Raw genomic sequence first — 13,430 nt, 5'->3', positions numbered from 1 at the left:
TTTGATCCCTGTTCTGGGTAGATCCCACATGCCTTGGAGCAGCCAAACCTGTGTGCCACAACCGCAGAGCCCACTCTCTCCGGCCTGCGAGCCACACCTACTGAGCCCCTGTGCTGCAGCTGCTGAAGCCTGCTCTCCTAGAACCAGTGCTCCCCAGGACAGGAGAAGCCCACCGCAATAAAAAGCCCAGGCACTGCAACAGAGTAGCCCCTGCTCACTGCAGCTGGAGAAAGCGCACATTTAGCATCGAATGCCTCCCACTGCCAAAAATAATAAATAAATCTTTAAAGTTTTGGGAAGATGAAATTATGAAGCTACCTGTAAAATGGGAGAAGGTAGTGGAACAAAATGGTAAATACACTGTTCAATAAAGTTGTTGGTGAAGTTGAAAATTGTGTTTTTTATTTTTACTTAAAAAGCCAAGGGAACATTTTGGCCAACTCAGTACAACCTCTAGTCTCCAGTCTTTTTCTGAACTGTCTTCTCTTCCACTGATCTGTTTGCTTATTCCTGTGCCAAAACAAGTTTTAATTAACCTTGGCTTTTAAGTGTATTTGGTATCTGATATATATCTGTTTTCATATCTTCAAATATTCTTAAATATTTTCTCTTTCAGATGATCTTCCTCCTCCACCCCTCAAATGAACTATCAAATCAGTTTGTGCTGCCCTACCCACCAAAAAGTTGGGCTGATTTTTATTGGAATTCTTACCCATCTATAGATCCTTTAGAATATTTCCCCATGTCTTCTCTATCCTTGAGTAAAGAAATTTGATTTTGCTAAAAAATTTTATTAGGCTTATTCTTAGATATCTAAAAGTTTTATTGATATCACAGTCAGGATCTTTTAAAAAGTTATGTTTCTAATTCTTGCTATGGTATAGAAAACTCATTGGTATAGAAAATGTGTTGATTTTTGTTCATTATTTACTGAGCTCTTTCATTGTTTCATAGACTGCTTTGGATTTTCTAAGTAGGTAGTCTCATCATTTGTACTGATAAATAGCAATCTCTTTCTTTCTTCAAAATGGAAGCCTGTTTCTTTTTTTTTTTTTTTTTTTTTCCTCTTATTTTGGCTAGAAAACCATTTTTCTCCTGAATTATTTTGGCTAGAATTCCAAGAAGAATGTCAGTAGAGGTGATAGAGCCTCTCTCACCTTCTGAGATGACCCCACTCTCTGTCTGTGGAGTGTGTTGCTTTTTAAATAAATCCGATTCTTACCTATCCTAAAATAGAAGGACGATGGGCATCTTCCTGGTCTTCAATGGGAAGGCTCCTGAAATGATCCTAGCTGAAATACCTTGCTTCTTGAACTTTGTCTTCTCTTGTATTCTGGAGGAGTGTCCACTCCTTCTCTGTACCCTTTTCCTGCCTCCAACTGTCTAATTATGGTGTTCCTCAAGCCTCCTCCTACATGCAGCACATGTCTCAGTGATCCATATACATTTCAGATTGCAGTCATCTTGTGGCAGTTTGTAATTTCGGTTACCTCCTCTGAGTCAAGCATTCACAGATTGGCATCTGTAGCCCACAACTCTCGCAGCTCTGGGCTCACTAAGGAGCTCCTCTTGGATTTGTTTCAGGCAGTGTTCACTCAGTACCTCTAAAATTGAATTAATTATCAATAGGCTGGAGCCCTGGGTATAAGGCCCATAGCCAGATTCAGTGTTAAGAACCAGAAATAGAAGAAAGTCTGCCTAAGCTGACAGACCCTCCTGCAGGGTCTTATTTTCTGCCAATGGAGACCCAAGCCAACCGCCTCACCCTAGTCCCGCCTCAGTCTGTGCTCTACGTACTGGCCACATAGCCTGCCCTCCCAACACCCTCTGCTTCCTCGCCTGCTGTCCCTAGGATGTCCCTCGCAGTTTCTAGTCATCACCCTCCTCCTTTCCCCTGAGGGGGCCTATGCAGGACAGTTGGAAGCATTAGGGGGCTCCTCTGGTGCTCACTCTGTGTGGATGCAAGGTCATGACGAGGCTGATCTCTGCTTGTCTCTGTGTGGCCAGGAAATATGAGCTGTATAGCATGGACTGGGACCTGAAGGAGGAACTGAGGGACTGCTTAGTGGCTGCTGCACCCTATGGGGGCCCCATTGGTAAGTCACCCCTCTGCCACTGCATGCTTAGGGACCATGGGATGAACTCCGGGTCCTTGTTTCCTGGGGGCCTTGCTGTTGAGTGGTTCTTGCTGACCAATGCTACCTACCCCCACCCCACCTTACTGAGATGTTTTTAATTGTGGTTCTCGTGAGGCCTGCCACATGTGGTGTGGGCCTTTGGAACTAGTTCATAGGCCTGCTTGGCCTGGGCCTGTGCAACTAGGACAGAAGGTTTCTTCTCAAACCACAGCACTGCTGAGGAACCCCTGGCGGAAGGAGAAGCCCGCCAGTGCCCGGCCTGTTCTTGAGATCTACTCAGCTTCTGGGGTGCCCCTGGCTAGTCTGTTGGTGAGCACCCTGCCTTCCCTGGGGCTGGGGGCTTTACAGGGTTCTGCATCCTGAGGACAGCCTCTGGAGCCTCTCTCTCATCTGCAGTGGAAGAGTGGGCCTGTGGTGTCCCTGGGCTGGTCAGCTGAGGAGGAGCTGCTCTGCGTGCAGGAAGACGGAGTTGTGCTGGTTTATGGGCTGCATGGTGACTTCCGGAGACACTTCAGCATGGGCAATGTAGGGGGCCCTGGGGGCTGGGGAAAAGGGATGGAGTCTGGGACTCTCTCACTCCCTCAACCCACAACCCCTCTCTCCAGGAGGTGCTCCAGAACCGGGTTCTGGATGCCCGGATCTTCCATACTGAGTTTGGTTCTGGGGTGGCCATCCTCACAGGAGCCCACCGCTTCACCCTCAGTGCCAACGTGGGTGACCTCAAACTCCGCCGGATGCCAGAGGTGCCAGGTAAGCCCTGACACCCCTGGAGCAGCATTCACTGCCCACAGATGTGCCTTCTGTCCATGGGACCATCAGAGGCAGAAACTGTGGGCTTTGGGCAGTCTGAGGTGGTCCTTTTCCATGACCATAGGTCTGCAGAGTGCACCCTCATGCTGGACCACAGTGTGCCAGGACCGAGTGGCGCACATTCTCCTGGCTGTAGGGCCTGATCTTTACCTCCTGGACCATGCGGCCTGTTCTGCGGTGGTGAGGAGCCGGGGTTGGGAGTGAACCGGAGGGACTGGGGGAGCCAGTGGGAGACCCTGAAAAGTCAGTCAGTCTGGTGTTCCCCCTGGCCCTGCCCCAGACACCGCCTGGCCTGGCCCCAGGAGTGAGCAGCTTCCTGCAGATGGCTGTGTCCTTCACCTACAGACACTTGGCACTCTTCACAGACACAGGCTACATCTGGATGGGGACAGCATCTCTCAAGGTATAAGGCACATCTCTCAGGGCACTATGTCTTGTCTAGGAAAGGTGTGTGGGGCATAGGGGAAGGACTTTTCAACCAGACTGGTGATGGCTGGGATAGGGCCATGACATTCCCTGCACTCTTTCAGGAGAAGCTGTGTGAGTTCAACTGCAACATCCGGGCCCCCCCGAAGCAGATGGTCTGGTGAGGATGGGGGAGGGGTGTTGTTCTTATGGGAGTGGACATGCACATAGCCTTGTCCCCTGGGACACATTGATTCATCCTGTCTACTGACCAGAATAAGCAGAGCTCGAATCTTGTCTTCCCTGCTTGTGCACATTTGAGGGAAACCCCAGTTCCCGGTGGGCCCCAGGTGTGCCAGGAAGCTGATGGGCACAGGGAGAGAGGGAAGCAAATAAGTCAGCCAGAGAAGTCATATAAAGGGCAGCAAGCCTGTGCAGAGTTCTCCAAGGCAAAGTGATATAGACAGTGATGTGGGAGACATGACTGTGGGCCAGGCATCCTGTGTATTAATCCCAGATGTGTGTGTGTGCACAGGTGTAGCCGTCCGCGCAGCAAGGAGAGGGCTGTTGTGGTGGCCTGGGAGAGGCGGCTAATGGTGGTGGGCGATGCACCTGAGAGCATCCAATATCCTTGGAGGGCTGCTGGGGGATAGGGGAGGGTGGCCTGCCCCACCCCATCCCTGGTTACTCTCAGGAACCTTGACCACGCTCAGGTTCGTGCTAGATGAGGACTCCTACCTGGTGCCTGAGCTGGATGGGGTCCGAATCTTCTCCCGCAGTACCCATGAGTTCCTGCATGAGGTTCCAGGTGAGCCCTCATAAGAGCACTAAGTGACCAGGACAGGGGCTCCTCAGCACCACAGCTGCCAGACCAGTGCCCCAGAGCAGAATCAGGGCACTGAGGCAGGGCTGAGGGTTTCCTTACCCCCCTGTCTCCCACTCACCATTTTCCTTCCCTAGTGGCCAGTGAGGAGATCTTTAAAATAGCCTCGATGGCCCCTGGAGCGCTGTTGTTGGAGGCTCAGAAAGAATATGAGGTAAAGCCCTGGGCCTCTCCTGGGGCCCCAAGCCACTCGCCTTTCCCTTCCCCTAATTGACCCAGCCCGTTTCTGCAGCCAAGTGCTACTGTTCAAGACAGGGGTTCAGGCAGGACATGGGCTGATGCGGGCTGGGGTAGAGAGAGCTGGCTCAGTTGGACTGAAGGGACTCGGTGTCTTCTGTGTGGTGATAGGGAGGTGCAGGGAGCCCTTCCAGTCTAGTCACAAATCAGGGCTCTATCGAGAAATCTCAAGGCCTCATAGGCAACTGCGCTGATTGAGGGTGTGTGTGGACACCTTGGGTGGTGGGGCTGAGGGGATTTGGGCTCCGGCCTCGGCAACCTTCCAAACCTGCCACCATAGCCCAATGGGTTGGGAGCCAGACATAGAGGTGTTCTCGGTCATGACGCACTGTCCCTGGCACTTTCTCTCCACCCCAGAAAGAGAGCCAGAAGGCGGATGAGTACCTGCGGGAGATCCAGGAGCTGGGGCAGCTGCCCCAGGCTGTGCAGCAGTGCATCGAGGCTGCAGGACACGAGCACTGGCCAGATATGCAGAAGAGTCTGCTCAGGGTTGGCCTGGCTGGCAGGGCTGGAGGGAGGGCAGGGTTTGGCTGGCAGAGAGGAAAGCCCTTCATTGCTCTCTGGCCCTTTTTAGGCAGCCTCCTTCGGAAAGTGTTTCCTGGACAGATTTCCACCTGACAGCTTTGTGCGCATGTGTCGGGACCTTCGTGTACTCAATGCCGTTCGGGACTATCACATCGGAATCCCCCTCACCTATAGCCAGTATCCTCAAGTGTGCTGACAGGGTGTTTACTTCCAGGGGTGGAAGGGCAAGGGGATGGAGATGTCACCTAGAGGTCCTTGGCAAATACGACTTACCTCCCAGCTGGATCCTTAACTAAATGAAATACAGATACAAGCAGCTCACTATCCAGGTGTTGCTAGACAGGTACAGCAAGCCCAAGGGTGCTGGGCGGAGGGCTGTAGGTGGGCGGACATTACAGTCCTTGCTGTGCTCTTGTGATCACTGCTTGTGATCTGTTTCCTTGGGATCAGGGAGGCTGGGGTTACAGACTGGGGCCACTCTGTCCTCTTTCTACCTTACTTTATCCCTTGTACCCTTTACCTCCCTTGTCTGCCAGGCTTGTGTTGCGGAGGCTTTACCCCCTGGCCATTCAGATATGTGAGTACCTGCGGCTTCCTGAAGTGCAGGGCGTCAGCAGAATCCTGGCCCACTGGGCCTGCTACAAGGTGAGGATATAGAACAGAGTCCAAGGGCAATTCAGGGTTTACTGGCCATGGTAAGGTGTAGGAAATAAGTGTAGAGCTGAAAGAGCAGGTCTTGATCAAGGCAGTGGGGGTTGGGTTTAAGGGGTGAGAGCCAGATTGGTGACACTTCCTTCCCTCTCCAGGTACAACAGAAGGATGTGTCTGACGAGGATGTTGCTCGGGCCATTAATCAGAAGCTGGGGGACACGCCTGGTGTCTCCTACTCTGACATTGCTGCACGAGCCTATGGCTGTGGCCGCACGGAGCTGGCCATCAAGGTGTGGGCGCTTAGCCCTCCCTGGATGCTCTGATGTGGGTGTTAGAGGCTCCCAGGCCAGCTCCTTCTCTCTGTGTCTTCCTCCTCGTCCCACAGCTGCTGGAATATGAGCCACGCTCTGGGGAGCAAGTTCCCCTTCTCCTGAAGATGAAGAGGAGCAAACTGGCATTAAGCAAGGCCATCGAGAGTGGGGATACTGATCTGGGTGAGCAGGGTTTGGGTGAGGACGAGGCTGGGAACCCTGGGCTCAGTAAGGGGCTGGGCTGGATCCCCATCCCACCTTATCGTCCCGCAGTGTTCACAGTGCTGCTGCACCTGAAGAATGAGCTGAACCGAGGAGATTTTTTCATGACGCTTCGGAACCAGCCTATGGCCTTAAGTTTGTACCGACAGGTGTGTGCAGGGGCAGGGTGGGGTGGAGCCTGCAGAGCCCCTGAGTTGGCTTTGCTGACTGCCCACCTGCTGTCCCCAGTTCTGTAAGCATCAGGAGCTGGAGACGCTGAAGGACCTTTACAACCAGGATGACAACCACCAGGAGCTGGGCAGCTTCCACATCCGAGCCAGCTACGCTGCAGAGGAGGTCTGAGGGCCACAGGGCAGGTGTGGCCCACAAACTGGGCCATTGGTCTGGCTTCTTCTCCAGGAGTCTAGGCCTTGAATGTGTCACACACCCCATTTTGTCCTCATTGTGGAGGGAGAGCTTGAGAAGATGTGAGGCACACAAGTTGGTCCCAGAGGAGCTAGTCATTCCCATTAGGGACACCAGTGTAGTGCTCCCAGCAGGAAAAGCTGGCACTGGTGACCCTAGGCACAGGGATGGGGAGAAAACTGCAGCATGAGTGGTGACGGCCGAGGTTCTCTGTGCTATGAGTTCCCTTTTGGCCTTTGCAGCGAATTGAGGGACGAGTCGCAGCTCTACAGACGGCAGCCGATGCCTTCTACAAGGCCAAGAATGAGTTTGCAGCCAAGGTTTGGCCCATTCTTCTCTAAGAACCTCCTCTCCTCACTTCTCAGTCTTCCTTCCTTGTCCCTCTCATCCCTGTCCCACCATATCCCTGTTCCCAGGCTACAGAGGATCAGATGCGGCTCCTACGGCTTCAGCGACGCCTAGAAGATGAGCTGGGGGGCCGGTTCTTAGACCTGTCTCTACATGACACAGTCACCACCCTCATTCTCAGTGGCCAAAACAAGCGCGCGGAGCAGCTGGCACGTGACTTTCGCATCCCTGACAAGAGGTAGATGAGGGCCTGATCTGCATTTGGGTCCTGGAACCCCCTACCCCTCCTGCAATGCCTCCATGCCCAGCTTTCCCACAGGCTCTGGTGGCTGAAGCTGACTGCCCTGGCAGATTTAGAAGACTGGGAGGAGCTAGAGAAGTTTTCTAAGAGCAAGAAATCACCCATTGGCTACCTGGTGAGGTGGGGCCCTCCCTCCAGCCCATGTCCAGCGAGGCAATGTTGGGGAGACGGCCAGGCTCCAATGGTCTGTTCACCTATCTGCTCAGCAATCCTACAGAACTGGTGGGCACATTTCTGAGTCAGGCACAGGGGAGGATGGACCCAAGTCTGCCTGCAAATGGAGGAAAGGAGACTGAGTTGCTTTTCCCCAAGGAAGGCCACAGGGGACACTAGTGTCTGAAGGAAAGTCCTTTGGCGGGGAGGAAGGGGTATAGGGAGAGTACATTTGCAAAGCAGTGGAGGATGTTGAGCTGTTTGTTTTCTGTGGCAGGCGGTTCAGAGGTGTGGTAGGTTGATCAAATAAGGGCAGCCATAAACAGCCCAAACCTCAGGCCCTGGGAAGATGGGAAATGCCTGCTGTGAGGGGTAACGGTGGATGGTGGACGCATAGAAATAATTGATCTCAAAGCTCTAATAGAGCTTGGGGTAGGTTGTTTCCACCCAAAGAGTTTTGAGATCACAACTGTTGTATGTGTGTGGGATAGGAATCGGGGGGATTATACAGATGGAAGGGTATATAAGATACATTGGGATAATGTATCCACTTGGCTTTGCTCATGAACAGAGGAGCTTTGAGAGCTATGGTCCATAGAGTCGCAAAGAAGCAGACACAACTGATGTGACTTCACACACAGGCTTTGCTCATAAGAGAGAACAGGAGGGCTTTACCTGATGTCTTTCCACCTTCTTCTCCTAAGCCCTTTGTGGAGATCTGCATGAAGCAACACAATAAATATGAGGCCAAGAAGTATGCTTCCCGCGTGGGTCCTGAGCAGAAGGTCAAGGCCTTGCTCCTTGTTGGGTACGTCTGCTGAGAGCCCTGGGGTGCTGGGTGGCAGAGCCAGTGGGCTGAGGAGAGGCACGATTTATGCCCTTGGGCAGCTCAACACTATCTCCCTCCTGCTCAAACTGCAGGGATGTGGCTCAGGCTGCAGATGTTGCCATTGAGCACCGGAATGAGGCGGAGATGAGCCTCGTATTGTCCCACTGCACCGGAGCCACAGATGGGGCCACAGCCGACAAGATTCAGCGGGCTCGGGCACAAGCCCAGAAGAAATGAGGAGTCTACACGCTCATCTTCCTGAGCTCTGGACCTGTCAGAAGTGTCCCTGCTCATCTAGCTCTTCCCACAGAGCAAAGCCTGAAAAGCTGGGGTGGGAGCCAGGGTTCTGCTTGTAAATAAAGTTGAAATATTTTATAGCAGCAGTCCCCAACTTTTTTGGTACCAAGAACTGGTTTCGTGGAAGACGATTTTTCTACAGACTAGGGGTGAGGGGATGTTTTCATGATGATTCAAGCGCACTACCTTTTCTTAAATTTATTTTTTGGCTTCACAGTCTTTATTGCTGTGCGTGGGCTTCCTCTAGTTGCGGTGAGTGGGGGCTACTCTTCTTTGCAGTACTCGGGCTTCTCATTGAGGTGGCCTCTCTCTTTGTGGAGCATGGGCTCTAGAGCAAGGGTTTCAGTAGTTGCGGCGCATAGGCTTAGTTGCTCTGCAGAATGTGGGATCTTCCTGGACCAGGGGTTGGACTTGTGTTCCCTGCATTGGCAGGCAGATCCTTAACCATTGGACCACCAGGGAAGTCCCTCAAACGAGTTACATTTACTGTATATCTTATTTCTAATCTAATGCTGCTTCTGATCTGACAGGAGGTACCAGTCCATGGCCTGGAAGTTGGGGACCCCTGTTTTAGAGCACTTGTTTTACGCAGTCTAGTCTAAGCAAAAACAGCTTGGAGGCAGAACCATCCAGATACCTAGCAGAACTTCATGTGTTTGATTGTGGGGTTCTGGAGAGAGAGCTTCTCAGTGATACTCACAGACCCCTCTCTACAGTTACCAGGCAAAGTCCTCTCAAACTCACAGCCCTGGGAAGATTATGGGGAGTGATAGCACACATGATAAGCACTACACTGAAAGCATTACCCACACATGCACACAGGATACAAGCTCAGCACTTTACCTTGCTTTCATTTATTCTACAAGACAGCCCTATGAGATAGGTAATACCGCCCCATCTTAAGAAGAAGACTGAGCACTGGGGAGCAACTAGGTGGCAAGACTGGGATTTGAAACCATATTGGACATGTGGAGATTTTAGAGCTTCTTGGCTGTTGTGACAGAGGAAGGATGACTCAGCCAGACCTGAAACTGGGCCCTCTGAGCAGAGAGTCCTAAGGCAAGGCCCCTGGTTTGCCCTACAGTGAGGACTGGAGGACAGATTAGAAGCATGTGGCCATTGGGTTGGAGAGATCAAGAAGGAGACTTTGGAAACCCTTCCCCCTGAAGAGTGGTGAGCAATTCCTGAATGGTTGCTGGACTGAAGAGAAAAAGAATGGAATTCTCCCTTTGGCAGTTCTGCCAAGGAAGAACTGCAAACTGGAGACCCCTGACTCTCCAGTCGGCTCAGTGGAGGCCTTCCCTACAGTCAGTGAGAATGCCTTCATGGCCCTCCAGGCTCCCTGCCTCTAGCCTCTGCACTCCAGTGCACTTTGGCTTCATACCCCAGCAGCATTACACAACACTGAGGGCATTACCTTTCTTCCTGTTGCCTTCATTAGTCTAGATGGAAGACGAAGGAGGAAACCAAAGCTGAGAGAAGGCAGACCTCCCTGGAACTTTCAATTTTCCCCTCTTTGACACCTCTGCTCCTGCTGCTGCTGCTGCTGCTGCGTCACTTCAGTCGTGTCCGACTCTGTGCGATCCCAGAGACGGCAGCCCACCAGGCTCCCTCCGTTCCTGGGTTCCAGACAAGAACGCTGGAGTGGGTTGCCGTTTCCTTCTCCAATGCATGAAAGTGAAAAGTGAAAGTGAAGTCGCTCAGTCGTGTCCGACCCTCAGCGACCCCATGGACTGCAGCCTACCAGGCTCCTCCATCCATGGGATTTTCCAGGCAAGAGTACTGGAGTGGATTGCCACTGCCTTCTCCGTTGACGCCCCTAGGGGTGTGTTTAAAAACAGTGAGAGATTCAAGCTTGGTAAGATGTTTCTTTTTCCTCCCCTACCTGATGGTAAGTTTGTGAAAATCCCACATGCACGGGTACTAAGTCGCTTCAGTCATGTCCGACTCATTGCAATTCTTTGCGACCCTTTGGACTATAGCCAGCCAGGCTCCTCTGTCGGCATTCTTGGGGATATAAATCAAATTATAAAAGAATCATTTGTTATGCTCACCACTTAGATAATTTGAACAGGATAAAACAGGATGGTTTGTCTGTTCCACAATGTCTAGGGCATTAGCTGGAAGAGTAAAAGGTTGGGGGTGACTTGACAGCTAGGAACTGGAATCTGAAGGCTTGGCAACTCACACGTCTGGCAATTGAAGCTGGTTGTTGACTGGAACCTTAGTTCTGTCAGTCAGAACACCTCCCTCAAACACCAGCAGCCAGGTCCCAAGGGCAGGATCCAAGAAGAACCAGGTAGAGCTGTACTGCCTTCCCTAACGTGGCTTTAGAAGTCATAGTATCATACCTGCCATATTCTGTTTGTCAAGGCAGTTACGTGGGCCTACTTCACCCAGTTTCAAGGGGAAATAGATTCTGCCTCTAGATAGAGAAGTAGCAAGGCTCTGGAACAGTATGTAGAACTGGAAATGTGGCCAGTTTTCGGAGTCACAATCTGCACAGTATATCAGCCTTCTCTCAGAATCAGCAGACCCTTCTAGGGAAAGGACAGGAGATTTCCAATACTGAGGTCATTCTGGGATTTTTGTTTCCTCCTCAGTCTTGGCACCACACTTCTTCCCTGCCCTGGTACCTCTTCACTGCTTTTTTATCCACTCCACGTGGCATGTGGGATTTGAACCTATTGCCCCCTGCGGTGGAAGCACAGAGTTCTAACCACTGGACAGCTGGGAATTCCCTTCAGTGCCTTTAACAAATGTTTTCTCCAGCTTTTCTAACTAGAAAAAGGGCTGAAACCATCCAACTCAGTCCTCTTTTTCTGGAAGGGAGGCCCTGGGCAGTGCATTTAGAAGCTACACAATAAAAGCCTATGTTAGAACTTTGCTGGCTGTCCAGTGATCAAGAATCTGCCTTGCAATGCAAGGGATGAGGATTTGATCCCTGGTCAGGGAAATAAGAGCCTACATGCCATGGAGCAACTAAGCCCATGTATCACAACTACTGAGCCCACATGCTCCGGAGCCAGAGCATCACAACTAGGGTCCTTGGCATAACACGAAAGATCCTGCATGACACAAGGAAGGAAGAGCCTGTGTGCCACAACTAAGACCCAACGCAGCCAAATAAAAATAAAACTCAGCCTGCATTAGAAAAAAGCCTACGTCCCTAAACATGCAGCATATTAATGTGCAGTGTGCAAACATTGAGCATAGTACACATGAAGTTTTAGAAATACATAAGGAATAACAATGACAACTGTATAAACTGATTACAACTTTATAAAAAGTGTGTGTGCATGTGAAGAAGCACTGGAATTGTCCATGAGGAGATGTGTTTGAAAATTAAAAGCAGTTTTGTATATTTTCCTGTAAAGTTAAATGCTGATTCTCCCCTGCCAACAGTTTATCCTGAAAACTTTGAAACATACAGCTAAATTGAAAGAATTTACAGTGAACGCCTGTACCCACCACTTAGATTCTACAATTAACATTTTACTGTGCTTAATTTTCATATATCTGTCTATTCCTCTATCCATTCTATTAACTCATGTTATTTTTGACACATTTCAAAGTTGCAGTCATTAGTACTTCCCTCTAAATACTTCTGCAAGTTTTTTCTTTTCAAACCAAAAATATATAGTTCTCATCTCATAAATGTACATTTGCTGAGTTTTGACAAATCTATACACTTATGAATGGTTGTGTGTGTGGGGGGGGTGGTCAGCCACACTGTTTGGCATGTGGAATCTTGGTTCCTTCAGCAGGGATCAAACCCATGCTCCGTTCCAGGGAAGTCTCTAAATAGTGATTTTTTTAATTAAAAAAAAAAAAAAAAACTAGTTCAAGCCTCACCTGCAATACAAAAATAACTAGAACTCAGTTTTCAAATCTTGGTTTCTTAACTGTGCTTAGTGTAAAAATGCCTCCTCTACCCTGAGCAGTTTGCACCACAGGCCTGGGCCTGCCTCACAGGAAGAGTCATCTTGGCCAATGGATGGAACTAGAATTGAGCCTTGGACCAGGATTTAGGGCCTGAGGGTAGTGAATCTGGAAACATTTCTACTGCTTTAGGATATCAATGGCAGTCCTGAAGTGGAAATTGGGGCAAAGGCTCCTGTAAGCCACCTTCTCAGGGTGAGGGGGCTGCAGTTTCTTTAGGTACTGTACTCCAGCAAGTGACCCTTAGGAACAGAACAGTGAATGGCCTGGTAAGTCCCTAGGCTCTCATTCACTTCAACTTTCTATCATACTGTCTTGCTTTATTTTCATTACTCCATTCAGGAAATTTTCTTGTTCACTTGTTTATTGTCTCTCTCCCCATCTAGACTGTAAGTTCCTAAGAGGAGACACCTTTCCCCTGCTGTGTCTAGCACACCGTCAGCACTCAAAAAGTATTTGTTGAGAGAGATTAATTGTTCCATTGACTAGATGGGGAAAGGAAGCCATGAGAGAAGTGACTTGCCTAAAGAAACAGGAATCCTTTACTCCCATCCTCCAGCTCTCCTCTAGTCCAGTCCTCTTCTCATGAAACCTGTGACTTCTGGGGCACCTGTGTGGTGACTGACAAGCGCCTACCACTAGGTGTGTGCTCCTGTGGGCTGGGACTAAAGCAGCATCTGGAGCAGAAGTCTGACTCCCTGCCCTCTCTCAGTTCCTCTCTTCTCTTTGAAGACAGCCCTTTGCCTTGTGGTGATGGGGGGAGCTGTGAATACCCTGAGCATCACGTAGGATGGGAAATATGGACAGGTCTCCACAGCTGGGCAGCTGAGTATAGGACTCTGTCCTCTTTCATTGAAAATAGGGTATGTGTGGTCACCAAACTGAAATTTCCTTCTCAGGGTCTCCAGGATGGAATATGCAAGTCTCCTTGGTGTGAGGTCCTGTCACCTCTGCACACACCCCACACATGCTC

General features: G+C 50.5%; 1 protein-coding gene across 2 annotated transcripts in view; it reads left to right on the top strand.

Moving 5' to 3' along the window:
* Window positions 1-8,595, top strand: part of VPS16 (VPS16 core subunit of CORVET and HOPS complexes) — a 34,192-nt gene extending 25,597 nt beyond the window's left edge. The window contains exons 2-24 of one of the 2 annotated variants that reach the window (XM_004014379.4): window positions 2,008-2,096; window positions 2,350-2,447; window positions 2,535-2,663; window positions 2,744-2,888; window positions 3,013-3,128; window positions 3,229-3,351; window positions 3,479-3,534; window positions 3,889-3,978; window positions 4,067-4,161; window positions 4,314-4,390; window positions 4,831-4,962; window positions 5,048-5,175; window positions 5,306-5,341; window positions 5,535-5,643; window positions 5,805-5,939; window positions 6,035-6,143; window positions 6,234-6,331; window positions 6,411-6,518; window positions 6,830-6,907; window positions 7,004-7,173; window positions 7,255-7,351; window positions 8,094-8,197; window positions 8,311-8,595. In XM_004014379.4, the coding sequence (XP_004014428.3) occupies window positions 2,008-2,096; window positions 2,350-2,447; window positions 2,535-2,663; window positions 2,744-2,888; window positions 3,013-3,128; window positions 3,229-3,351; window positions 3,479-3,534; window positions 3,889-3,978; window positions 4,067-4,161; window positions 4,314-4,390; window positions 4,831-4,962; window positions 5,048-5,175; window positions 5,306-5,341; window positions 5,535-5,643; window positions 5,805-5,939; window positions 6,035-6,143; window positions 6,234-6,331; window positions 6,411-6,518; window positions 6,830-6,907; window positions 7,004-7,173; window positions 7,255-7,351; window positions 8,094-8,197; window positions 8,311-8,455 (2,467 nt within the window). In that variant the 3' untranslated portion in view covers window positions 8,456-8,595. Of the gene's footprint in view, window positions 1-2,007; window positions 2,097-2,349; window positions 2,448-2,534; window positions 2,664-2,743; window positions 2,889-3,012; window positions 3,129-3,228; window positions 3,352-3,478; window positions 3,535-3,888; window positions 3,979-4,066; window positions 4,162-4,313; window positions 4,391-4,830; window positions 4,963-5,047; window positions 5,176-5,305; window positions 5,342-5,534; window positions 5,644-5,804; window positions 5,940-6,034; window positions 6,144-6,233; window positions 6,332-6,410; window positions 6,519-6,829; window positions 6,908-7,003; window positions 7,174-7,243; window positions 7,352-8,093; window positions 8,198-8,310 lie in introns of those variants that run through there. The other variant, XR_006055632.1, reaches the window with a different exon arrangement.
* The last annotated feature ends 4,835 nt before the right edge of the window (window positions 8,596-13,430 follow it).

Source organism: Ovis aries, chromosome 13 (genome assembly GCF_016772045.2).
Source record: "Ovis aries strain OAR_USU_Benz2616 breed Rambouillet chromosome 13, ARS-UI_Ramb_v3.0, whole genome shotgun sequence".
Taxonomy (NCBI): domain Eukaryota; kingdom Metazoa; phylum Chordata; class Mammalia; order Artiodactyla; family Bovidae; genus Ovis; species Ovis aries.
Note: the sequence above shows the minus strand (reverse complement) of the source record. Positions and strands in the feature narration are given on the sequence as shown.